The following is a 26,337-nucleotide window of genomic DNA, read 5'->3' as shown; positions in this document are numbered from 1 at the left end:
ACGTAAAACTGATGCTGTTTAGATAATTGTGTATGTACAGTGCTAGGTTCGGGAGCAGGGCGCCATTTTGAATGCTTGTGTCGGGCCCGAGGTAGCCTTCAAATGCCACTTGTATATCTCCTTTTCAATTGTGCCATATTAATTAATTAATGGCACTCTCAATTCAAACAAAACATATTGCATTGACTTTTATTGAAAAGAAAGGCAAATTACTACACAAGTTGGGGGTGCACACAGGTGAACGGCGTCCACCCACTTTTTTCACTGGGTGAACTGTGTCCACCCTGCCAAGAATAAGGGCTGCACTGAAAAATGTGCTGAACTCGTTCTGGTGTAATTTCCTAACACCGGGACACTTTCAGCAGCGCCTGCACGTTGTCTGCAAACAAGCAACAATGTGCAGGCTGGGACGACTTTCTTATTTAAGACTCCTGCTGGGCCCATAACAAATGCGAAGTTGAGGGTTCATCAGAGCTCCTTTTGTTCCAGTCACTTGGCTAGGAGCAGTCAGGAGCCTCACACCTGATGCAAATGAAGTGGAGGGGAAACAAAGACTCACACCTAGTTAGCACTTCACAGGTACTTAAGAGAAGCAGCTTTTCACTTTGTTCAGTCCCTGTTTAGGAGATATGCATGCACTGTTAGAATATCAGACGTGTTGGTCTTTCCCAGTATTCACACAAAGCAAATTGCATTTATATAGAGCTTACTTCCCCTGAGGACGTGTAGAAATAATTTAAGTACCACTGTTTTTTTTTGTATAGCCCTACGCATTCCAATGCAGGTTGTCAGAGCGCTTTACATCAACACGTGCATATTACATGTACAATCAATTATATAAGGTTGTAAATGAATGTACAGGATGTGTTACATAAAACTGGGGAATTGCAAGGTGTAGGAGTCACACATCATCTTCCATAGCTCACTGTGCTATTATCCTCGCAATTCGCTCAAACGTACACATGATAGACCTGCTAAACATATATGTGAGGGCTTTAGATCTGATGTTGCTTCTTGTGATGCCACTTTATATGATGTCAATTCCTGTGATGCCATGTGTGATGTCATGCGCCGTGATGTCATGCGCTGTGATATTGCGTGCCGTAATGTTGCGTGCCGCGATGTTGCGCGTTGTGATGTCACTTGCATACTGCCTAACTAGGTTAGTCCCCCAAATTCTTTTTTTAGGACTTGTGCCCTGACATTACCCAAATCAAATGAATAACTAAAAACGAACTGCATTTTTTTTCTCCACCAATCTGACCTCTCCTTATTCCTAACCTTCATTTGTTTCAAGGTTAAATAGTGAATGGTCTAAACGGCCAGCATTGTTTCACTCGCTCATATGTCCTCTAAAAAACACATTTCATCATGTTTATGTGCGTTTTTTTTAAGCGTGACTTTAGCAAACAAATATATTAGTCATGGATACTTCAGGTGCAATTTTTATTCCGATTGCACTGAAATTATGTTTTAGTATGTTTTTTGTCAGTTGGCGATAAAAAATAGAGATGATTATTTGAAATCACAACCTGTGTATTATTCATTTGGAGTTTTACGAAGTGCGGCTAATACAAGCGCACAACTGTGTTGACTATGCCTGCTTTTGTAGTTTTAGCTACGCTAACATTATGTGCATAATTTCCCAATACATTTGAAAGACTTGCCCGTTAATTAATAACACTTTAAAATCAGAACCCTGTGAAGTCCGGTTCCTTAAAAAAAAAAGAATCACGTGGGCGTGCAGTTTAAGTGCTCACCTATTGTGAGGTGCGCGGTGTTGAGCTGCGAGGGCTGCCCATTGTAGAAATGAAGATCAAAGAGGTGTTCCATTTTCCAGTCAGATAAAAGCAGCCTGTTTGTGCTGAAAAGGACACTGTACGTCCCATTGATGTGGCACAGCCAGATGGGTAGTTTAGGGGTTTTCAACATGCTCCCAACCTGAAAAGAAATGATACAATATTAATAACATGTTGGTTGTAACCGAGGGTATCATATTTTAAGAAAATACCTCCAGTTGAACTGATGTTCGGTTCCGATCGATACTATTAATTCTTAATTACCCTGGGGTGAGGTATTTGGCAGATGAGGCAAATACCTCCTCTTCCCAGTTTTTGTCTTAGAAATGAATCTTTTAAAGCCTCCAATTCTCCATGTTTAGCCTTTTTCAGACTTTTCCTCAATTTCCGAAGGCTTGTCCTGTCCAATATCTGGGGAAAACAGTGTGTGTTTGCATGTGTGCTTGTTTGTGTGTGTGTGTGTGGGAGGGGCGATAGTTATCGCATAGGCTGGAATTGCGTTCCCTCTGTAAGTTCCACTTTGCCCACTGATCGGAACTTCATGCTCAGCTTACAGGGACGCATGCATCAACCTTTTTTCCGGTCGAAAAACGGACGGAGTCAGAGAATCGGCCCTTTTGCGAATGGAAAAAAGGCTTTTTCTGATACATGAACCCATTTCCATTCGGAAATTAGTTAAAAATTGCGAATGCATTTAGGGAATCGCAATTTGCAATTCCCTAAAGGCGATGCATCAAGCCTTTCCTAAATGCAAACTGTGCATTTAGGAAAAGCTAATTACCATCAACTTCAAGTTGATGGTAATTTGCGCATTCTTTGAAAAATGCACAAATGTGCCTTTTTCAAATGTGGCGCATACACATGTGTGTGTGCCACATGTGCACACTTACGTTTTCGGGGGGGTGCATCAGGGAGGACTTAGGCCCCCTGACACCCTTGGAATTGCATTTGCAATTTGCGATTACCAATTTGGTAATCACATTTGCGAATGCATTCCCATTCATTTCTATGGGCCTGTAGGCCTATAGGAATAAATGGAGTCACATTAGCTTATAATAACGGTTTGCAATTACTGAATCGCTATTAGCTAATGTTTAGGAATTGCAAAATGTATTGCGATTCCTACATTCAAAATGATTTGCAATTACCAAATAGTGACTCCTTGAAAATCGCTATTTGGTAATCGCAAATCCTACTTTTGATGCATGTGGCAGATAATCACAGCCGAAGCTCCAGATAACTGCCAGTCATGGTTAGCAAGCCAACCATAATCATACAAACTTTGTGTTGATTAAGTCACATTTCACATATCAGATAGAATTGTAAATGCCATCGACCAAGACATATGCACAGTGCATTAAACGCACAACCTTTATTTATGTACTGTGCATAGTACACACAAGGCATGACCTACAACTATGCCTTGAGTGTACTGAACCCAGGGATAGATTTGCCCATGCATTGGGTCCATGACATAGTATCTTAGAGCAAACAGGGTACTAACTGCAACAAGGCCTGGTTAAAAAAAGAATCACTAAATTGAAAAACATCAACATTTTTCTTTTCCAATTTGCTTGCTGAGTTAATATGGGGTAAGAACTGGCCAAAACCAATCTACTGGCAAAATAGAGAAAAAAGTGAGTTTCAGCTGTTCTGGTCATTCTGTCCATTCATTCCTCGAAGATCCATGACCTCATAAAGAAACTCAGGGGGATATTCTCAAGAACGTGTGATAACCATTGCAAATTTAGCTTAACGCAACTTTGCATATCACAGTCTATCGCGGGTAAACAACGCCGTGTTAACGTAGGATTCTCAACCTGGCGGCACCATTCGATAGTCACTCGACAACGCGTCAAACAGACGCATTAAAATCAACGCAATGCAGCAAAAATGCAAAACACCAACGCGAAAATAGCAGCGATCACGCCAATCGCAATACAAAAAACAGCGAAAAACAGCCACATGCATGCAAACCCCACGTGGAATGCAGGAAAATGCACTACAAAAGTTGAAAAAAAACACATACAAAAGCCAAACAACAGCGAAGCACAATGGAGTCAGTCGGAGAAAGTGCAGAGGACAACCAGAACCCCACAAGCCCCCCCGTAGGACCAGCCTGGGACTTAAGGGTCAGGGAAGTACAAGGACAAGAAGAGTAGGAAGAAGCGGTTCAGTCCGCAGGAAAACAGGATCCCGATAACGGAGGTGATAGAACACCATCAACTACTGTTCATCACCTCCACTGTGTCACTGGCAACTAAAAATGGAATATGGCAGACCATCATCGACAAGGTGAATGCTGTCGGAGTGCTAAAGAGGACAATGCAAGAGGTCAAGAGGTACTGGAATGATGTCAAGCGCAAAACCAAGCAGAAACTCGCAAACAACCGGAAGGTAGCAATGCAGGCTGGAGGTAGGAGCTGATGGAGAAAGGACTTGTATAAAAGAGACTTGCTCGGAAGCAATCTTCTCAAATAACTTGTAATACCATAATAATTGTGTTAGTGAATACTAATAATGTATCATTAAATTCGTACACTTAAAGCTTAAGGGAAGCTTGCCTATGTGTCGTACTAAAAAGTAACCCGAGTGTGATTAAAATGGCTGCTAACGCGGGAATTTGCACTGCGCATGCATCAACTACATCTACGTAGCAATGACGTACCTATGCTTTGGAGGGAAATCTTTGCAGCTGCGCAATCACTTCCTTAATGGCCGCTTGGAACTCACATGTTAATGTGCATGCTTATGCTGAAACTAAACCCTGCAAATTTAATAAAATGTTAATGCGAAAGATTTATATAAGTAAATGGGAGTAGAGAAGAGATAGGTGATATAAAGTGAAATAATTATTTTTAAATTTTAATATTCTTTTTCTTTGACCTCTCTATTAGTTCGTATTTGGGCCTCCGAGTGGGACCGAAGCTTGTGCACCATGTGACTATTTCACATGCGCAGTTATACCAACCCAGGAGCCGCGATGCAAAGCCTTGAATGTCATCCAAAAGAAAACAGCAACATACCCTGGGAACCAGCATGATGTCCTGTGAAGGGAAAGGACTTTACACAAAATTGCTACATTGTATTGATTAACTTGTGATAACGGGTGGGAAATAAACATGGGGGGAACATAGAACAATGAGCTTAAAGAAAAATATCAAACTTAGCATGGTGTGATGATCATCTCTCCTTTTCCTGTCCAATCAGAGTTAGGAGTTTCATAAACTTGAAACATTTAGGGGTGGTACATGCCATTAGCGTGGCCATCCCCACGCTCCTGTACCTGTGCCTGCTCCCGCAGCCCCAGCCACCCGAGGGCCGCCGAGCCCACACCAGCCTCCCGCAGCCCCAGCCACCCGAGGGCCGCCAAGCCCACTCCAGCTTTCCCGCCGCCCCAGCCCGTGGCCCTGCCCCCCCGCCAGCCGATTGGCTCGTGCTCCCGCCGCCCCGCAGACCCTCCCGACCGGCTCCCTTCTTAAGGGGAGCCTGACCAGAACCAGGGAGTGACCACTGCGCCTTACGGCCTGGTCACCCCCACGCTCCTGTGCCTGCTCCCGCAGCCCCAGCCACCCAAGGGCCGCCGAGCCCACACCAGCCTCCCGCAGCCCCAGCCACCCGAGGGCCGCCAAGCCCGCTCCAGCTTTTCCACCGCCCCAGCCCCGCCCCCCCGGCAGCCGATTGGTTCGCGCTCCCGCCTTCCCGCAGACCCTCCCGACCGGCTCCCTTCTTATGACGTCCCCAGAGCGACCGCGCAGCGGACCCGCGCAGCGGGAGCGCCGACTGAGCGCCGAAGGTGCGCCAAAGGTAAGCCCGTCTATGCCCGTCCGCGCCTGGACCGCGCCCAGCGCCAGGACCCCTGGCCCCCGCAGACCCCAGCCCACCCGCCGGATGTACGACGCCGCCACCCTCAACGCACTCAACGCTGGCCGAAGCCCAGGATGCTACCGAGCCACCCCGAGACGCACCCACGGACCCTTCTGCTGCAACTCCTGCAAGTTCACCTGCATCCGGACCTGCACTACTCCAGCACCAACCAAGACCAAGATGAGCAACAGCAGCAGCCACCTGAAATGCATCCTGCTCAACACCCGCTCCGTCCACAGACACGCCGTCGAGCTCTGGAACCTGCTCGACACCACAGCCCCAGATGTCGCCTTCCTCACGGAAACCTGGATGAACGCCTCCTCAACGCCCGACATTGCCATCGCCATCCCAGACGGCTACAAGATCATCCGAAGGGACCGCATCAACCACACCGGAGGAGGCATCGCCATCATCCACAGGAACACCATCCGCATCACGACCAACACCGACGACACCCTCGCACCCGCCGAGCACCTGCACTTCCAGGTCCACATCAACCCCAAGACCATCCTCAGAGGCACCCTCATCTACAGACCCCCGGGACCACACACACAATTCAGCGAAGACATCGCCGACTTCATCAGCCCGCACGCCCTCCCCTCCGCTGACTACATCCTCCTCGGGGACCTCAACTTCCACCTGGAGAACAACAACGACCGCACCACCACCCTGCTGGACAACCTCGCCAACCTCGGACTCAAGCAGCTGGTCACCACCCCCACCCACTATGCCGGACACACACTCGACCCCGTCTTCTCATCCAGCAAGGACATCGCCTTCAGCCACGCCACCGGACTCCACTGGACGGACCACAGCTGCGTCCACTTCAGCTTCAGAAGGACCACAATCCACCACCACCAGCAACAGGTTGCACGCAGAAGCTGGAACAAGATCACAGCCTACCAGCTCGCGACCGCCCTGAGCAAGAACCCACCCACCAGCGCAACGAACCCCAGCCAAGCGGCCACCAACCTCACGAAGTGGATCAGCGACTGCGCAGACGACCTCGCCCCTCTGAAGACCCCGACTAGCAGACCCGGTAGCAAGAAAGCCCCATGGTTCACCGACGAACTCAAGAGCTCCAAGAAGAACTGCCGAGCCCTCGAGAGAACCTGGCGCAGAGACCCAACACCGGACAACATGACTGCCCTCAAGCTCACCACCCGAAAACACCACCAACTCATCCACGCCACCAAGAAAACCGCATTCAAGGAACGACTGGACAACAACGCACACAACAGCAAGGAACTCTTCAACATCGTCAAAGAGCTCTCCAACCCCAACGCCGGTAACAACGACATCACCCCTTCACAAGACCTCTGCAACTCCCTCGCCTCCTACTTCCACAACAAGATCGCGGACATACACAACAGCTTCAGCACTCAACCAACGCACGCCACGACCGAACCACCGCCCCCCACCACCACCCTCCGCGCCTGGACCCCGATCAGCACCGAAGACACCGTCCGCACGATGAACTCCATCCACTCCGGATCTCCTACCGACCCCTGCCCTCACCACGTCTTCAACAAGGCCGACGCTGTCATCGCACCCCACCTGCGGGACATCATCAACACCTCCTTCGACACCGCTACCTTCCCGGAGAGCTGGAAGCACGCTGAACTCAGCGCTCTACTAAAGAAGCCATCTGCCGACCCCACCGACCTCAAGAACTACCGCCCCATCTCGCTGCTCCCGTTTCCTGCAAAAGTCATCGAGAAGACCGTCAACAAGCAGCTGGTCGCCTTCCTCGAGACGAACGGATCCCTCGACCTCTCGCAGTCTGGCTTCCGGGCCAACCACAGCACCGAGACCGCCCTGATCGCAGCCACCGATGACATCCGAGCTCTGCTTGACAACGGAGAAACAGCGGCCCTCATCCTCCTAGACCTCTCCGCGGCCTTCGACACTGTCTGCCACCGTACACTAGTGCAGCGACTCAGCAACGTCGGAATCCAGGAGAAGGCACTGGAGTGAATCATCTCCTTCCTCGCCGGAAGGACACAGAGAGTCCGCCTCCCCCCATTCAGATCTGAAGCCACCGAAGTCATCTGCGGCGTTCCTCAAGGCTCCTCGCTCAGTCCAACCCTCTTCAACGTGTACATGAGCCCCCTCGCAGACATCGCACGCCAGCACAACCTCAACATCATCTCCTACGCCGACGACACCCAGCTGATTCTCTCCCTCACCAACGACCCCGCCACCGCCAGAGCCAACCTCCACGAAGGGATGAAAGAGGTAGCCGAATGGATGAAGAACAGCCGCCTGAAACTGAACTCGGACAAGACGGAAGTCCTCATCCTGGGATCCTCACCCTCCGCCTGGGACGACTCCTGGTGGCCCCCTGCCCTAGGCAGCGCACCCAAACCAACAGACCACGCACGCAACCTGGGCTTCATCCTGGACTCCACCCTCTCCATGACCAGACAAGTCAACGCCGTCTCCTCGTCGTGCTTCAACATCCTGCACATGCTACGAAAGATCTTCCGGTGGATCCCCACCGAGACCAGGAAGACGGTCACCCAGGCCCTCGTCACCAGCCGTCTGGACTACGGCAACTCCCTCTACGCCGGAACCACCGCCAAACTCCAGAAAAGACTTCAGCGGATCCAGAACGCCTCAGCACGACTCATCCTGGACATCCCCCGTCGCAGCCACATCTCCGGACACCTGAGAGACCTGCACTGGCTCCCGGTCACCAAGAGAATCACCTTCCGTCTCCTCACCCACGCACACAAAGCCCTACACAACCAAGGCCCAGGATACCTCAACAGCCGCCTCAACTTCTACGCTCCCAAACGCCAGCTTCGATCGACCGGCCACGCCCTCGCCACCGTCCCCCGCATCCGAAGAGCCACCACAGGGGGACGGTCCTTCTCCTTCCTCGCCGCCAGGACGTGGAACTCCCTCCCGACCCACCTCTGCCTGACCCAGGACCACCTCACCTTCAGGAAGCAACTCAAGACCTGGCTGTTCGAGCAGTAGCGGACCCCCCTCCCCTAGCGCCTTGAGACCCTCTGGGTGAGTAGTGCGCTATATAAAAGCTTTGATTGATTGATTGATTGATATAATTGAGGTAGTTTAGTTAGTCAGACTCACACAGCAAGACGGAGAATGCTGAGAGACCGAGATGCTGTCTGATAATTAAGAGAATACTGATGAAGATCCATTTCCAGACTTAGGACTTTTGAGCCAATTAATTAGAGGAACATCACGGAAGAATTGAGGTGGCACAAAATAGAAGAAGATCGCGGAAGAATCGAGGAGGAAGATAGTGTCAGAGAGGGGTGCAACGCTGGCGTTGTATCTAGAAGAGGCCATCTATCCTGTCCTGAATCCTGTCCTGAGCCTTTTGTCGCCTGATCTGTCCCAGAGGGCCCTTTCCAATTCCTTGGAGAAGGGATTGGTTTCCACACCATTCTAGGTAACTATAATTCTGTGTAGTATGTCATTGTACTGCTTTCTTGGTTTCCTCCCTATTCAGGTTCTGTCATCGTAATAATGTTGTTTAACGATTATTTTAATCAAATTCTATTCCCTTCCTCTCTTTGGAGAAAACGGTGTTCTAACTGTATTTTGGTACTTGGCTCACATGAATTTACTAGATAAACATTTAAAACTCTCCAGAGTCTGTGGTTATTTAAAGAAAGTTTATTCTATTTAATTTTTCATCTATTTAGTTAACTAAAAGGTCCATTGACCAGAGGAAAATATATTGGATCAAGAGGTTTGGTAAGAAATGACTAGATACATTCATTTTACAGGTATTAGCACAATAAATTGACCCCAGCGGTATCTACCAGCCTATATGAATGATTGTGTGTTTATGGGCCCAGGTGAGTAAATGGTATTTGAGTACCTGAGGTTCGGAACCCCCTGGGTCAGTTTTTCTGGTAGCAGAGTTATGGTTTATTTTATTAACTAGTTAGGTGAAAAAGTTTTGAATTGGTATTATTGATTATGTATTAACAAACCCGTTTGTATTTGTTTTATGTTGTCTGGAAATTCCAGGGATTATTGGAATAGCAGGTGGTGAGTGGAAACCACACTGCAGTGAAGTTGCTCGTTTGCTCAAAAGAGCACTGTAGGGTTATGCAAGATTGACAGTGCTGTTTTAGGGATTTTTTTGTATAAAAGTGAGAGTAATTGATAGCAAAGAGTTCGCTGGTGAAACTTTGGTCTTATATCACCTAGAAAGGGTAATACCGAAGGAGTAGCAGGTTCGTCGGCGCTTGAGTGAGGAGTAAGCGGAAGAGTTTTACTCATAGTGTGTGGCGGGTAAGTGGAAAGGTTTACTCGCAGTAAAAGAAAATTGACTTTCTGATTTTAGCGGAGCAAACAGAGTGGCAAATGTTTCTATGTTGTCAATCAATGAATTTTGTATGAAAATCGAAAGAAAATAAGTTTTCGTGTTACCTGATAAAGAAGGGGTCAGCTGCGGGTGCTGCACTGACATCCAGAGGGCCGCGCTGGGATTGGTTGGAACAGCGGGCGTGTGACTGACGCAAATTTGTAAAGGAGGGGTCAGTAGTAAGGAGTGATTCTCACGTCACAGAAAAGCCACGCAAGTATTGACAAAACGTGTAGCATGGAAACAAATTGATTGGTCGAAAGAATAGAAGCCGTGCTGGTATTGGTCAAGCATTAAAGTAAAAACAACCTCTGATTGGCTAGAAACATAGAAGTTACAATAATAATCGACAGTGGGTTTTGTATGTGGAAACACGATCCAACATTAATAGGGAATCACCCAGACAGAAGGTATTTAGGGTTTGCCAGAGAACAATATATAAAAGGATCAGCATCTAAAATGTATGGAGGAAAAAGAAAGATGCAATTTATGCAGAAAATAAAAAATTATTTTAAGAAGGATGAACCTGTTAAGACTAGAGGGGGTATTCTTATCCCTCCCCCGAAAACGCCCGCATCATACATGATGATGGAAAGATGCTATCATACTTGTGTGTGGTTGGAGAATTGGATAGAATATACAAAAAGTGATGGAATACTAGCTTTTCCAGAACATGGTACATTTAATGGGAGAATTCTGCATAACCTGAGATTAAGAATGAAGGAATTAGAGCCCCAACCAAGATTAACCCAATATGAAGCTTTAGAGGAATGGGAGACTGAGGCATTTGAGCGTGATAGATACAGAAGTAGCAGAAGCTTTAGAGAGTTTTATCCTAGGCTACCACTTGAATCACAAGATACTCAGATGAAACAATGGAGACAAGCAATGGTGGCTGAGGGATTATATCCTGTATTAATGGCTGAGGAACAGTCAGGAGGCAATTGCACAGAGAAGACCAAACATTTAATGATGACAGGTAGTGGAGAATCGGAGGATGATTTTTTGGAGGACATCTTAATGAAAAACCCTCCACCTTACCAAGAGGGACTGAGTAGAACTACTCCTAGTGCTCCAGTTTTGGGAACACCATTAGTTCCCCAAGTTATACATGACCCAACAAAAGGGTACTTCAGGACAAAGAAAGAGAGGCAATAAACAAGAATAGAGAGGAATTGATACAGAAAATACCCCAATTGAGTACCCAACCTGAAGCCCTAACTCTACCAGTGACTATAGGTCTGGTGGTTCCATTATATGGAGATAAGACAATCATTCACAAACCACCTGTCATGTCCACACCTACAATTGAACGCAGAAAAGAGAATATAATAATTGATGATCAAGGCAGCGAATGTGATTCGGTAATATCATTAATGGATTTACCCATAAGAGGACAGATAAACGAAACCCCGAGAAGAGTTACACCTAGTTGTTCAAAAGAAGTACACATAGAAACATCTACAGGAGTCAAGAGTGCCACAATAGTATCCCCAGAAGAAATAGAAAGATGGGCACAGGGAATAGACAAGCCAAAACAGCCACTGAAAATTCTAGACATTTACAAATGGAAAGTGGAATTAGAAGAAATGATAGCTGGGAACGTGGGATTAGACAGGTTAAATACTTACAGTGTAGAAGAGTTACTGTTCATTTGCAGAAGTATTACTAGAAATATAGAAATATTCCACGAGAAATTGACAAACCTAGCTTCTGAAATGGGAGTTGAAATAGGGAAATCTAAGGTATTACAGAAACCATACAGAGCAGAATTCAATGACAAGGACCTGGAAAATCTGAATATGTCTGGGAGAAAATTACAGGTTAAAGAATTAATGACCATTTTACAGAAATGGGGCAACATGGCTAAAAAGGAAAGCTAGATGGATGCGAAAAAGGGAGGAAGCACACGCCAATCAAACAACTTCTGAATTTTTGATGAAAGAGAAAGGAAAGGTAGAAAGATTATGTCCAATGAGAGAGGTGCCTGGAGGAGGATATAAACATGTTCCATGGACCAGACAGGATACTTTATCATTTAGAAATGATTCCCGAAGTTTAGAGAAAAGCCAGTTGAGTGGTATCGGCAAGTTGAAAGATTTATGAAGGTTTCTAAAATGTTGTTAAAAGATTTGGATGTTTTTTTTGACATAGTGGTACCTGCTAATTTATGGACAGAATGTAAAATGACTGTGGATTGGCCTAGTGATGAGTACCCGAGAGATGAGAAAACAGGAGCCCCTTCAGAAGAGGTAATGAAGAAACATCACCAAGTGATCCCTTTCTTGAAAGGGAAAATTCCTCCAAAAGAAACAGATTGGGTAAAGATAGATAGAACGACCCAGGACAGAAATGAGTGCGTACATACCTATTATGAACGCTTACTGCAGGTATTTAAGCAGTATAGTGGTTTTGAGAACATTGGAGATAAAGATATGGGAAATTTTGTTAATCGATTTGTGACAGGATTAAAACCAGAAATTGGAGACATGATTCGGCAAAACATGTTGTGTTGGCAAGCGAGACCCATAGATGATATTCTCAAATACAAAAAGTATTGGGGATATGAGATTGACAATAAATTAAAGAAAGTAGAAGAAAAGGTGATGTGGGCCCAAGTAAAATTAGCAGAACACAGCAGGAACTCCAACTAAACAGCCAAATAGGAAATCAAGGAAAGGGGCAAGGCCAAAATGAAAACAATGGGGTGAAACAAAAGTGAGGAATGAGTAGAGAAGATGCAAAGAAAAAGTTTCCTTGTCATGGGTGCGGAAAATTGGGGCATTGGAAAAACGAGTGTTTAAAAATATACAGAACAATAATGGCCCAAATCAAAATTTAAATCCACAGAAGCAGAATGAGGTGATAATGAGTTAACCGCAGCAGGTTGTAAATCTACAGAGTCAGTTGCCACCTGCCCCTATGCCAAATTTTGTGAACCAGGACAAGTACAGTGCGGACACCGGATTTCAAGGAGGAAGTGGTAAGAAAAATTCTGTAACCTCGCAATTTCTTTTACAGGACCCTTATTTCAATGACAGCGACCAATGAAGGTGCCTGAGGGGGGAGGAAAAGGAGTGCGTACTTGGCACATCCTTACCGGTGGATCAGTCAGGTCCATATGTTGATGGTAAAGTAGAAGGAGAAGATATTACCTTCTTATTGGACACTGGTGCTATCCGTTCTACAGTGAGAACAGCAGACATTCCAAACATACCCCTCTCGGGAGAAGCGATCCAAGTAGTGGGCATTTCCAATAAACAGATTAGAACCCCTATTACAGAACCCATGGAGGTACGCATTGGTAATTTCAGGGAAATGCACAAATTCGTAGTGGGTGACTCCAGTCCTGTAAATTTATTAGGAAGAGATCTACTATGCCAAAAAAAATCACAATATTTTGCACACTGGACGGTGTTGCAATTCAAACGCCAGATGAAGACGGAGTCTAGAAAACCATGTTAGCTAAACAAGGCACAGAGGTAGATGAGATGTATTCCATGATGACAAAAGACGATTTACCTGACGAGGTCAAAACGACAGTAAATCCAGATGTGTGGGATTTTACAGGAAAAGATGTAGGGTTAATGGCAAATGTAGACCTAGTAAAAGTAACTGTGAAGGAAGGTGCAGTGTACCCAAATACTCGACAATACGAAATTAGTCCAGAAGTTAAAGCTGGTGTTGCAGCTTAAATCGATCGAATGATTGAACAAGGCATTCTGAAAGAAATAATGAGTAGTCCCTGTAATTCACCTATAATTGGCATAAAGAAACCTAGCGGAAAATATAGGATAGTTCAAGACCTAAGAAAGATTAACAAAATTGATGTACCTTGTTGCCCTGTTGTACCCAACCGGGCCGTGATATTGTACGAGATACCATGGAAGGCAGGATGGTTTCACTGTAATCGATCTATGCCATGCCTTTTTCTCCATTCCATTACACCCAGACAGCCAATATCTTTTCTCATTTAAAATTGAGGACCGTATTTTAGTTTGGAATCGCGTTCCTCAAGGGTACTCTGAAAGTCCTTCAATTTTCAATCAGATACTGAAAAAGTGCCTAGAAACATTAGTATTGCCCAGAGAGTCGGTATTGGTGCAGTATAATGACGACTTACTAGTCACGTCTAAGACAAGAGATGACTGTGTTACTGATTCAATTGCCTTGTTGAATCATTTGGCTGATGGTGGACATAAAGTGTCTCCAGAAAAATTACAGTTTTGCAGAACCGGAGGCAAATACCAAGAACACCAAATAGAACGCGGAGTAAGGAAAGTGATCCCAGAAAGAATAGAAATAATAAGACAAATGAAATTGCCACAAACTCAGAGAGAAATAAGAATGTTCCTTGGAGTGGTAGAATACTGTAGGCAGTGGATTGTAGGGTTTTCAATGCTGGCCAAACCCCTAATACAAATGACAAGGAAGCGAGAAAAAGATCCTATAGAGTGGGATGACGAAAGCATGGGAGCCTTTGTGAATTTACAGAAATGCTTGTGTGAAGCCCCAGCTCTAGGTATGCCAGAATACTCAAAATAATTCGCACTGTTCTGTTGACAAAGAAATTGTTGTGCACTTTCAGTTTTAACCCAAAGACATGGTTTGATGCGAAGACTAGTGGTGTACTTCTCTGCCACTTTGGACCCTGTAGCCTCAGTTTTACCTGGTTGTTTACAGCATTAGCTGCAACCTGCATGAGTCTGGAGCAAAGCGAATCAATTGTAATGGGGCATCCGGTAAAGGTGCATGTTCCACATTCAGTTGAGATTCTTTTAACAAGAATTCAAACTCAATATCTCACTCCTAGTCGGATGACTAAATATGAAAGAATCATCTTAGGTGCTGAAAACGTGACAATAGTCAGGTGTACCGTGCTGTACCCTGCCACCTTGTTACCAGATGTCCATGGAGAAGAGGTGAAGGATGAAGTCGAGCATGATTGTTTGGATGTGACTGAACTTTGCACTAAGCCCCGTTCAGACATTTAGGGAGAACCTTTGAAGAATGCCAAACATGAGCTGTTTGTAGATGGCTCGTGTATGCGCCATGAGGAGGGAGGGCTAAGTGCTGCTTACGCTGTATGGACATTGGCTGGAATAGTGGAAGCATCCTATTTGCCAGGAGACAAATCTGCACAAGTAGCTAAATTGATAGCTTTAATTTAAGCTTGCAAAATGGGGAAAAATTGGAAAGTAACCATTTTTACTGATCGCCAGTATGGTTACTGGGTTGTGCATGATTTTGACCAACTCTGGATGCAGAGGAATTTCTTGAAGTCTTCAGGATCCCCAATTAATAATGGAAATTTCGTAAAAGAACTTCTTGAAGCAATACAATTGCCAAAAGAAGTCGCAGTTATCAAGTGTGCCGCACATCAGTCAGGAGTTGACTATGTGTTAGCTGGTAATAGGTATGCGGACCAGGTTGCCCACTAGTGTGCCAGAAATAAATTGGCGATAAATAGGAAAATTGAAACATGTGGAATTAGCTGCCAATTTATGTTACTCTCAGGATTAGAAACATGGAAAGAAATACGACAACTACAAGATGAGGCAGAGATGAAAGAAAAGGAAGAATGGGTGAAAGTACGGTGCAAAAAGAGGTCAGAAGATCCTGTATGGATTTACCTAGATGGCAGGCCAGTAATGCCAGACTGTATGCTTTTATAAATGGCTAGGATGTATCACGGAGACACCCACATAGGCAGGGATGCCATAATCAGACTCTTTAGAAAGGATTGGTTTAATCTGAAGTTCAGGAGTGTAGCAGAGAGTCTATTCCAGAGATGCTTAACTTGACAGCAGTTGAATCCAGGAAGAAAAACAGTGGTCTGTATGGGAAAAATTAGAAAAGCAGAAGGCCCATTTATAGGGCTACAAATTGACTTTATTCAATTGCCACCTTGCAGAGGATTGAAGTACATACTCATTATAGTTTCTTTGTTTTCATGGTGGGTGGAGGCATACCCCACTAGAATAAATGACAGTATAACAGATGCCAAACTTTTGTTGAGAGAACTGATTCCGTGGTTCGGTTTTCCAGTAACTTTGGAATCAGATAGAGGGTCTCATTTTAATAATGAAATAATTCGACTAATCTGTGAAGCATTTAAAATTGAACAAAAACTGCACTGTGCATATCGCCCAGAGGTTTCTAGAGTGGTAGAACAAAATAAATGGCACTATAAAAACGAGACTGGCAAAGGTATGTGGAGTGGCCTGATGCTTTACCTCTTGTTCTGATGGGACTCAGAAGCATTCCTGACAAGAATAGAGGCTTGAGTCCCCATGAAATACTCATGGGAAGAGCAATGAATCAGGCATGTATACCAGGACACAAACTGTTGAATATAACTGATGATTTGGTATTGGAATATTGCAAAGAACTGGCTGATTTAGTGAGTTCCATCTCTCACCAGTTTGGAGAGGACGTAGTTGCCAGGCAGCCGGATCAAGCACATGATTTAAATCCCGGTGACTAGGTGCAAGTGAAGAATCACACTCGAGAGTCGTGCCTTGCACCCAGTTGGGAAAAACCACATCAGGTTATATTGGTTACAACAACACCAGTGAAGTGTGCATGCTTGCCTAATTGGATTCATGCAAGCCACACTTAGAGAGTACCAGCACCTGACGAGGAAGGACCCCAACTGACTCAAGCAGTTGAGGCTGCAGAAGGTTGTACAGCTGAAGGACATAGAATAAAAGATCCTGAAGTAGCTGATCAAGAACAACCGAGCATAAGTCAGGATGACTGGATATCAGTGGTTGATATACCTGAAGTAAATGTGAGAACGAGAAGCCAAATCCATTTAGAGAGACAGGAGAGTATTGAGGACCAGTCAGGTATAGAAGAACAAGCTCAGGAAAGTGAAAATACAGCTGTTGGAGAACCTGAGCAGGAACAGACAAGGAGAGAACAATCTACTCAGACAGAAGTGGATGCAGCCATTCATGGGTCTGAGGAGGGACAGATAGGTGTAGAACAGGGGTACTCATAGTAAGGCCCGCGGGCCGCCAGCAGCCCGGCAAGCCTTTCTTGGCGGCCCGCGGACCTTTCAGACATCGTACCGGTGTTTTTTATTTTTTTTAACAGTGTCAGCAAACACAGACTCTGCTCTGTGGGGGCCCAGGGATTCAAGCGATAGTCCGAGTGGAGCTGCTGGGGCGCTAAGAGGTGAAATACAACAAAGCCTCATTATCATGCAAATGGTCTCTTAAAGACCTGTGAAGTACTCGGGTGGGGCTGTCTGTGTGCTCTGAAAGGGAAGCTGCCTCAGCTGCCACACAAGCGGAGGGGGGAGTGGGGGGGGAGAGGTGACAAAGAATGAGAAGAGAACAGCAGGGTGTGAGAGTCGGGTAAGGGGACAGAGGGTGACAGAGGGCAGTAGGGAGAGACAGAAACAGACAGAGACAGATAGAGATAGAGACTAACAGAGACAGGGACAGACACAGACAGATAGGCAGAGACAGGGACAGACAGATAGAGGCAGAGACAGACAAAGAGGCAAAGAGACAGATGGAGAGGGAGCCAGAGAGGGAGATGGAGAGGGAGGGAGAAGGAGGACAGAGGGAGACGGAGGAGGAAGAGGGAGACGGGGAGAGGGAGGGAGACGGGGAGGGAGGGAGAGAGGGAGGGAGAGAGACAGAGAGGGAGGGAGACGGATAGAAGGAGAGAGGGAGGGAGACAGAGGAGGGAGGGAGATGGAGGAGGGAGGGAGATGGAGGAGGGAGGGAGACGGAGGGAGGGAGACGGAGGGAGCTGGAGGATGGAGGGAGACGGAGGGAGAGGGAGGGAGACGGGGAGAGGGAGGGAGACGGACAGGGAGGGAGAGAGACAGAGAGGGAGGGAGAGAGACAGAGAGACGGATAGAAGGAGAGAGGGAGGGAGACGGAGGAGGGAGGGAGATGGAGGAGGGAGGGAGATAGAGGAGGGAGGGAGACGGAGGGAGGGAGACGGAGGAGGGAGGGAGACGGAGGAGGAAGGGAGACGGAGGGAGAGGGAGGGAGACGGAGGAGGGAGGGAGACGGAGGACGGAGGAAGACGGAGGAGGGAGAGGGAGACGGGGAGAGGGAGGGAGACGGGGAGGGAGGGAGAGAGACAGAGAGGGAGGGAGAGAGACAGAGAGGGAGAGAGATGGATAGAAGGAGAGAGGGAGGGAGACGGAGGAGGGAGGGAGATGGAGGAGGGAGGAAGATGGAGGAGGGAGGGAGACGGAGGGAGGGAGACGGAGGAGGGAGGGAGACGGAGGAGGGAGGGAGATGGAGGGAGAGAGTGAGGGAGACGGAGGAGGGAGGGAGACGGAGGACGGAGGGAGACGGAGGAGGGAGGGAGATGGAGGATGGAGGGGGATGGAGGAGGGAGGGAGACGGAGGAGGGAGGGAGATAGAGAGAGGGAGAGAGAGAGATATGTGTATGCCGGGTCCGGTGGCTCAGTGGACGAAGGCGTCCGCTGAAGGGACCTGTGTTCCACCTCATGGTCACAGTTTGTTTTTGTTGCTCTAGCCCCGCCCCCTCCCCAATGACCCCGCCCCCAAGGTGCAGCCCTCGGCCACAAACCACACTGTAAATTTGGCCCCCAAGAGAAAGTTTGTGAGTACCCCTGGTCTAGAAGAACACGTTCAGGCTGCAGAAAACCAAAGTGCAGTAAGTCACGAGCAGGACCAGTTAGGAAAAGAAGAAGAAGTTCAGGTAGAAGAAGAGAAAATCCAGATAAAACCTGAACAGGGCCAGACTAGGGAAGACGAACACGTTCAGGCAGAAAAGGACGTTACAGAAGTAAGCCCTGGACAGGGTCAGACAGAGAAGGATTCTGAAAATGAAGATAACCAAATTGTGCCACAACTTAATGAAAATAAAAGAGCTCTCGAAGACAGTGACAGTGCAGTGCAAGCAAAAAGGGTCAGAAGAGGTGATAACTGGCCAGGTGGTGTGAAAAGGTTAAAGTATCATTTCAAGACAATTAATGAAGAACCTGACCAGGTAAACAAAATTTCTAGTCAGTCTGGGACATCTACTGATAAGCCCAGACGGAGAAGTCAAAGATTAAAATTACTGAACAATAAGTTCAAGGGTCCTGAATAGACCTATGCAATTCTTGAAGAATTGGAGAATCTAGATTTAAACGAAGAAAGTGATGAAGAAATAGATGCAGAACAGATTGTCGAAGAAGTGAGACCAACTTGAAATTTTTCCCAAGAATTTAAATTTTCACAAATAATTCGAAGTAAAGAAGAGAAATTGTCTTAGCCCAAAATGGCTGATGATAGAACTGCTGGAAAACAAAAATGAAATTGTGTACAAAGATGTTGTAAAATATGCATATGTGGTATATTTTTAGTACTCATAATTTGGTTAGTGCTATCAGTAGCCATCCCTTATTTGATGGTTACAAAGGAAAGAAATAACACAGAAACGCATGAGAGAGTAGCTAACATTAAAAGAAATAGGGTAGCATTAGAAGCACCAGATGAGAATAAGACAAAAAGAGACAAAGTGGATTTAGAAGCACCAGATGAGTTAGATGTGCACTACACTGTGACAAATAATGACACTGCTTTAAATGTATTTACAAAGTTATTAGTGCAATACGTGGACACTATGGAAGTTAGTGATTGTTACGTGTGTATGAAATTACTTGCATCAGTAGCAGAAGGTGCAACATATCACCTTATTCCATTAACCTATGGAATATCTTGTAGTATTTTAGCAAGTTTGTTTTATAGAACAGGGAGATTGCAATATTATTATTCTAATGTAGATGTGATTTTTTCTGAGGTTCCTATGCGAAAGAGCATGAACCCTTTTCTTAGTACTAAAGACGCACAGTTCATGGGAGAATATTTTCCAACTATGAAAACAATAGATATAGCTGAAGCACACAAGCAAAATTTAACATGTAAATTACACGAAGAAGAAAAGATATTTTTGAATGTAGTTGAGTAGAGGAGGCAGGACTTCCAAAGAAGGGCTTCTGAACCAAAACCACAGATACCTCAATGGGCTGAGAAAGATGAAATTTATAAAACTGGCAAGACTCATACTGCTATGTCCTTGGACTTTGAAACGAAAGGGAAGATCTGCCTTCATAGATTAAATACCGAATAACAATGTATTTATTGGTTCCAGTGAGTGCGAAAATAATTTCTTAGTTATTGGGTGATGGGGATTAAAAAGTGGAACAGATCCAGTTTTTCCTGGAGTTCATTAAGTGTGTGGGAATAAAGCCTATTTTAGGAAACCCTGATCTTTGGTATGGGAGCTGCTATTTTGGAATAGTATTCCCAAAAGTGTACCCTGTGAAAAGAATCACTGGAAGCAATGAAGACGCAAAGGAACTAACACGTATAAAAAGAGCTAGTTTTTCTGAAATAATAGGTGACATTTTTAGTGCATTGATACCTTCAGTGGGAGTAATTCTGAATTCACAAAAAAAATGTCAGCTATGTACAGTAGTAGATCGGTTATCTACTGACACTGCTGGAGGATTTTTGATGATCAATACAGAAATGGTTGCGATCAGATCTATGGTTTTGCAAAATCGACTTGCTCTTGATATATTATTGGCAAAAGAGGGCGGAGTCTGTAAAATGCTGAAGGTGCAACATTGTTGCACCTATATTCCTGACAAAAGCGTTGAAATTGGAATATATATTAAAAACATTACGAAATTGGAAGAAGATTTGAAACCACTGGAAGTTGACAGTGTATGGAAAATAGTAACAAATAGTATTTCTACAATAGGGAGCTGGTTTTCTAACATAGGTAAGAGCATAATAGGTCAAATACTACTGCCAATCTTAGGAATAACATTATTAGTCTTAGCAGTAATGACAAAGTTTAAATGTTGCAAGAAAAGAAAAAGGTATGAAGTAAATGAACAGGTTAAGAAATTAAAGTATGAGGAAATACAACTTGAAGAAATGAAATGGAATCTATGTAAAATAATGAAGGGTTTACAGTACAGAAATGAAAAGGAAGGAAATGAAAAGGTTGAAGAGGTAATTGAGATGTGCTAAAGTTAGCATCTGATTTGGTGATGGGAATTTAGTGATGGCATAAAATGCCATCAGAGTGGGGACTTGCTCGGCAGCAATCTTCTCAAATAACTTGTAATACTGTGATTATTATGTTCGTAAATACTAACAATGCATCATAAAATTCGTACACTTAAAGCATAAGGGAAGCTTGCCTATATGTTGTACTAACAAGTAACCCGAGTGTGATTAAAATGGCTGCTAACGCAGGAATTTTCACTGCGCATGCGTCAACTACATCTACATAGTAATGACGTACCTATGCTTTGGAGGGAAATCTTTGCAGCTGCGCAATCGCTTCCAAAATGGCCGCTTGGAACTCACATGTTAATGTGCATGCTTATGCTGAAACTAAACCCTGCAAATTTAATAAAATGCTACTGCGAAAGATTTATACAAGTAAATGTGAGTAGAGTAGAGATAGGTGGTATACAGCAAAATCATTTATTTTTAATTTTAATATTCTTTTTCTTTGACCTCTCTATTAGTTCGTATTTGGGCCTCCGAGTGGGACCGAAGCTTGTGCACCATGTGACTATTTCACATGCGCAGTTATAACAACCCAAGAGCCGCGATGCAAAGCCTTGAATGTCATCCAAAAGAAAACAGCAACATACCCTGGGAACCAGCATGATGTCCTGTAAACGGAAAGGACTTTACACAAAATTGCATACATTGTATTGATTAACTTGTGAATATGGGTGGGAAATAAAGCATGAGAAAGTAAATTAAGGGGTGGGAACATAGCACAATGAGCTTAAACAAAAATATTAAACATTAGAAAGGTATAATTGAGGTTGTTTAGTTAGTCAGACTCACACAGCGAGACGGAGAATGCTGAGAGACCGAGATGCTGTCTGAGAATTAAGAGAATACTGAAGAAGATCCATTTCCAGACTTAGGACTTTTGAGCCACTTAATTAGAAGAACATCGCGGAAGAATTGAGTAAGCACATAATAGAAGAAGATCACGGAAGAATCAAGGACGAAGATAGTGTCAGAGAGGGGTGCGACGCAGGCATTGTATCTAGAAGAGGTCATTTATCCTGTCCTGAATCCTGTCCTGAGCCTTTTTTCGCCTGATCTGTACCAGGGGGCCCTTTCCAATTCATTGGCTAAGGGGTTGGTTTCCACACAATTCTAGGTAACTATAATTCTGTGTAGTATGTCATTGTACTACTCTCTCGGTTTCCTCCCTATTCAGGTTCTGCCATTGTAATAATGTTATCTAACGATTAATCTAATCAAATTTTATTCCCTTCCTCTCGTTGGAGAAAACGGTGTTTTAACTGTATTTTGGTACTTGGCTCACATGAATTTACTAGATAAACATTTAAAACTCTCCTGAGTCTGTGGTTATTTAAAGAAAGTTTATTCTATGTAATTTTTCATCTATTTAGTTAACTAAAACGTCCATTGACCAGAGGAAAATATATTGGATCAAGAGGTTTGGTAAGAAATGACTAGATAAATTAATCTTAGAGGTATTAACACAATAAATTGACCCCAGCGGTATGTACTAGCCTATGTGAACGAGTGTGTTTATGGGCCCAGGTGAGTATATGGTAGTTGAGTACCTGATGTTGGTAACCCGCTGGATCAGAGACCAGCGCCACAGGAGGAACTGGATGAGATGGAGGAAATGGTGTCCACAGTCATCAGTGGGGAGATGGTGGCAGGAGTTGGGGGACCGGACACTGCTCAACAGGACCAAACACAACAGCAACAGGGTGATTAACAACCAGGGACTGGGGGGACGGGGGAAGATGGGCACAACGGCACACATGCACAAGTAAGTATAGCACATCTGCAGACAAACCATGCCCCAGACCCCCACCTCCCACCAAGATACCAATGCACCCAAGAATGCAATATCACAGCACTGTATAAGCACAGACGTCAGAGGCACACCGCATGGAAGGGAACAGGGGCAGCCAAATCAGAGCTGCAGGGGTGACTCCCCCAAAATGTGGCACACACATCACATGCAGAGCACATCAGCATTGACAACGATGTGGCACAATCCGCAACACAGTTTTGGAAAAAAGGGGGGGGAGGGAGGGGGAGACGGGAGGGGAATGTATAAGCTGTATGGTTGTATCTGTTGCAGAAAGGAGCAAGGAGGGTTTTTTAATTACCCAAACCATAAAAACTAAATTGTTCCACAATGAAAAAAATATAACAGAATTACGAATTTTTAAATTTTATTTCTTTTTGTTGGTTATTTTTGATTTCTAAATTGATTTCCGAATTTTTTTCTTATATCAAAAAATATACAAAGACATATAATTGTGCCTATTTACAAAATTAGTGAGAAAAGAACAGACATTTTATACTTCTATCATTATTCTAAAAGACTCACATGTACACAATTTCTCAATATGACAAGAATACAAGGATTTTCCACCATGTGTTTTCCCATCACACGTCATTGATAGTTTATTTCTCTGTGAATCTCATGTGTATATCATGTCTGCTTTTCAAAGTACAAGAGAATAATTCAAGCACAGCATCACCACGCTGGTAACTGAATCGAGTATACTGTATTCTCCCATCCTTGTATTCTTGTCATATTGAGAAATTGTGTACATGTGAGTCTTTTAGAATAATGATAGAAGTATAAAATGTCTGTTCTTTTCTCACTAATTTTGTAAATAGGCACAATTATATGTCTTTGTATATTTTTTGATATAAGAAAAAAATTCGGAAATCAATTTAGAAATCAAAAATAACCAACAAAAAGAAATAAAATTGAAAAATTCATAATTCTGTTATATTTTTTTCATTGTGGAACAATTTAGTTTTTATGGTTTGGGTAATTAAAAAACCCTCCTTGCTCCTTTCTGCAACAGATACAACCATACAGCTTATACATTCCCCTCCCGTCTCCCCCTCCCTCCCCCCCTTTTTTCCAAAACAGTTTTTTCCTTGGTAGGTTTCATCCTGTGTCCAGGGGCCCCGTTGTTTTTCAAACTTTACAATCCGCAACACATTCACAACAGAAGAGGGGACACAACTGGTGACGCTTGTGTGCAATAACTGGCCAATCACATATGGCATCACAGGAAAATGTGAGTTGACAATGTACAAGTACAAACACACATTCGTGAAGTTTTCAAAATGTCCACTGTCCCACATCATTTAGGCAGCTCTCCACAAACAGTCACAATGTACACTGTCATGAAGTCTGAATGTAAACATGTACAATGCGTAAACATACATGTGCACACAATGTTAAACTGCATCTTCCCTCCACATTGCAGAGAGAAATTAAACACCTCCTGCAGAGCAGTCCCAACCTCTCTTTTCTGATGACGAAGATGACCACCACACCTTCGACTCCGATGCCCTCCAACAGCTCATGGAGAGCCTCCACACCCCACCTCCAGGAGCAGGGCAGCCCAGCTGCTACATGGAGAACCCACCCCCTGCACAGTACACACAGCAGGCAGCACCCACCACCATGGCTGCCTCCCAGGACCACCACGTGGCCTTCCAACTCCGTGTGTTGGGGTGACATGAGAAGCTGGCTGAACAGGTGCAGGTGGGGTTCGACCGCATGGCAGACAAAAGACGCCATACGTGGGTGTCTGAGTCCTATCAGGGACCACTCACAGTCCCTATTGGACACCCACAGTCCACTCCATGCCCTCCAACAAGCCATGGCTGACATCGCCAGAGTCCTGACTCAGAGACAAGAATGACTGCCCAGTCAGAGTGGCTCCAGCGAGCTCGCACAGTAGTTGGGACTCATGCGGAGGCTCATGGAGGACAGGGAGCGTAAGTGTGCAGAAACAGCAGCTGCCACGGCTGCACACCAGCGAGAGGTAGCTGGGTCCCTCAACACCCTAAAGACCATCCTCATGGCATTGCTGCCACAAGGCCTGGCGCTGATGCATGCTGCTGCTTCCACTCCATCCACATCTCCGCCCCCTGATGTGTCAGTGCCACACAGTGTGGCGGACATTCCACCTCTGGCCCCTGAGGTGTCACTGCCACACAGTGCTGGAGACAGAAAACCACCACCCACATGTGAGGCACATGCAACAGCAGAGGACAAAGATGTGGAGGATTCTGCCTCCGTGGTCAGAAGGACGCAGTAGCATGCATCTCCACCATATGGCCTGTTTCTGCTTGGTTCTGCCCTGTACATCATCACCTCCACTGTCTCATGATGCACTCTGCGACACTCACCTTGGACCTCGACATGGACTGCCATATTCTGTTTGGTCACCAATGACACAGCTACCTGACTGCGGACTGAACTCCTCCTCCTCTGATGTACCTGTCATTCCCTGAAAGACTCTGGCTGGCCCTCCACGGGCCAACGCTGCAAGGTGGCGTTTGCATGGCCCTGTACTGCTCCAGCTACAACACTCCATTGAATGTGCATTAAATATTCATTGTCACACCGATGTGTCATGTCTATGATCTTGCAAGTGTGGAGGTATGGATGAATGTAGGGTCAATGATACCCCCTTACATCCATGTTGCTCATGTTGTGGGACTTGGGTCACAGGGTGACACATTGTCAATTGCGTTTCAGGTGGCGCCGACACTAGAACGGAGACACACACATTAGTTACTTCCTTGTCCAGCCCAGAACGGAAGCACGCCCACAGACCGGGGTTATTGTTCACACCCTTACGCTGGACTGGCATACGCCAAGCCAGCCCACTCGGGGTACGCTCACAGGGGGGGACGACAATGCTACATGTCCCAGCGCTTCCCTGTAGGGATCTGCTGCTCACACTAGTTGTCAGCATGCCACAGCCACTCCCTCACGGCTGGTTCACACCCACACCACATCCATTCAGCACCGTCATCACAGGACATGTGACCCTGTCAATAAAAAGGGCCTGGCGCATGTGATGGACACCATTCCCACTCTCTCACTGGGTGTCTCCGTGTGGGCCTCATTTATGCATGAGGGCCTGGGGCCCTGCCACCTCACATTGCCCAGTGCCGGGGGTGACATGATGGCATCCGCACCACGGAACTCAATCATAAAGGGTCCATGGCTTGCAGTGCACAGACTTGGTGGCACCGGATACACTGCGGCAGGCACAGGCACACCGCCACGGGACAGTGTCTTTTGGTGCACTGAGGTAGGGGCACCTTAAGTACTGAGCGGGTGTGCAGCCTGCGATGATGCGCTGTTCAGGCGGTCCGTAATGGTGGCATTAGTGTGAGCCCTGCTGGACCGCAGTGTAGGCCTGAGCCAGCGGGCAATGCGGGCCTACCGACATGTGGCATTGCCTCGTGGTTCACAGAGTTA

At 45.6% G+C, this 26,337-nt stretch overlaps 1 protein-coding gene across 2 annotated transcripts in view; it reads right to left on the bottom strand.

Moving 5' to 3' along the window:
- Positions 1-26,337, bottom strand: part of MINDY4B (MINDY family member 4B) — a 312,806-nt gene that overhangs the window by 7,756 nt on the left and 278,713 nt on the right. For both annotated transcript variants that reach the window (XM_085633533.1, XM_085633534.1), the window contains exon 12: positions 1,761-1,941. In XM_085633533.1, the coding sequence (XP_085489659.1) occupies positions 1,761-1,941 (181 nt within the window). The remainder of the gene's footprint in view (positions 1-1,760; positions 1,942-26,337) is intronic.

Source organism: Triturus cristatus, chromosome 11 (genome assembly GCF_964204655.1).
Source record: "Triturus cristatus chromosome 11, aTriCri1.1, whole genome shotgun sequence".
NCBI lineage: Eukaryota > Metazoa > Chordata > Amphibia > Caudata > Salamandridae > Triturus > Triturus cristatus.
This window is presented reverse-complemented; position numbering and strand designations above follow the sequence as displayed.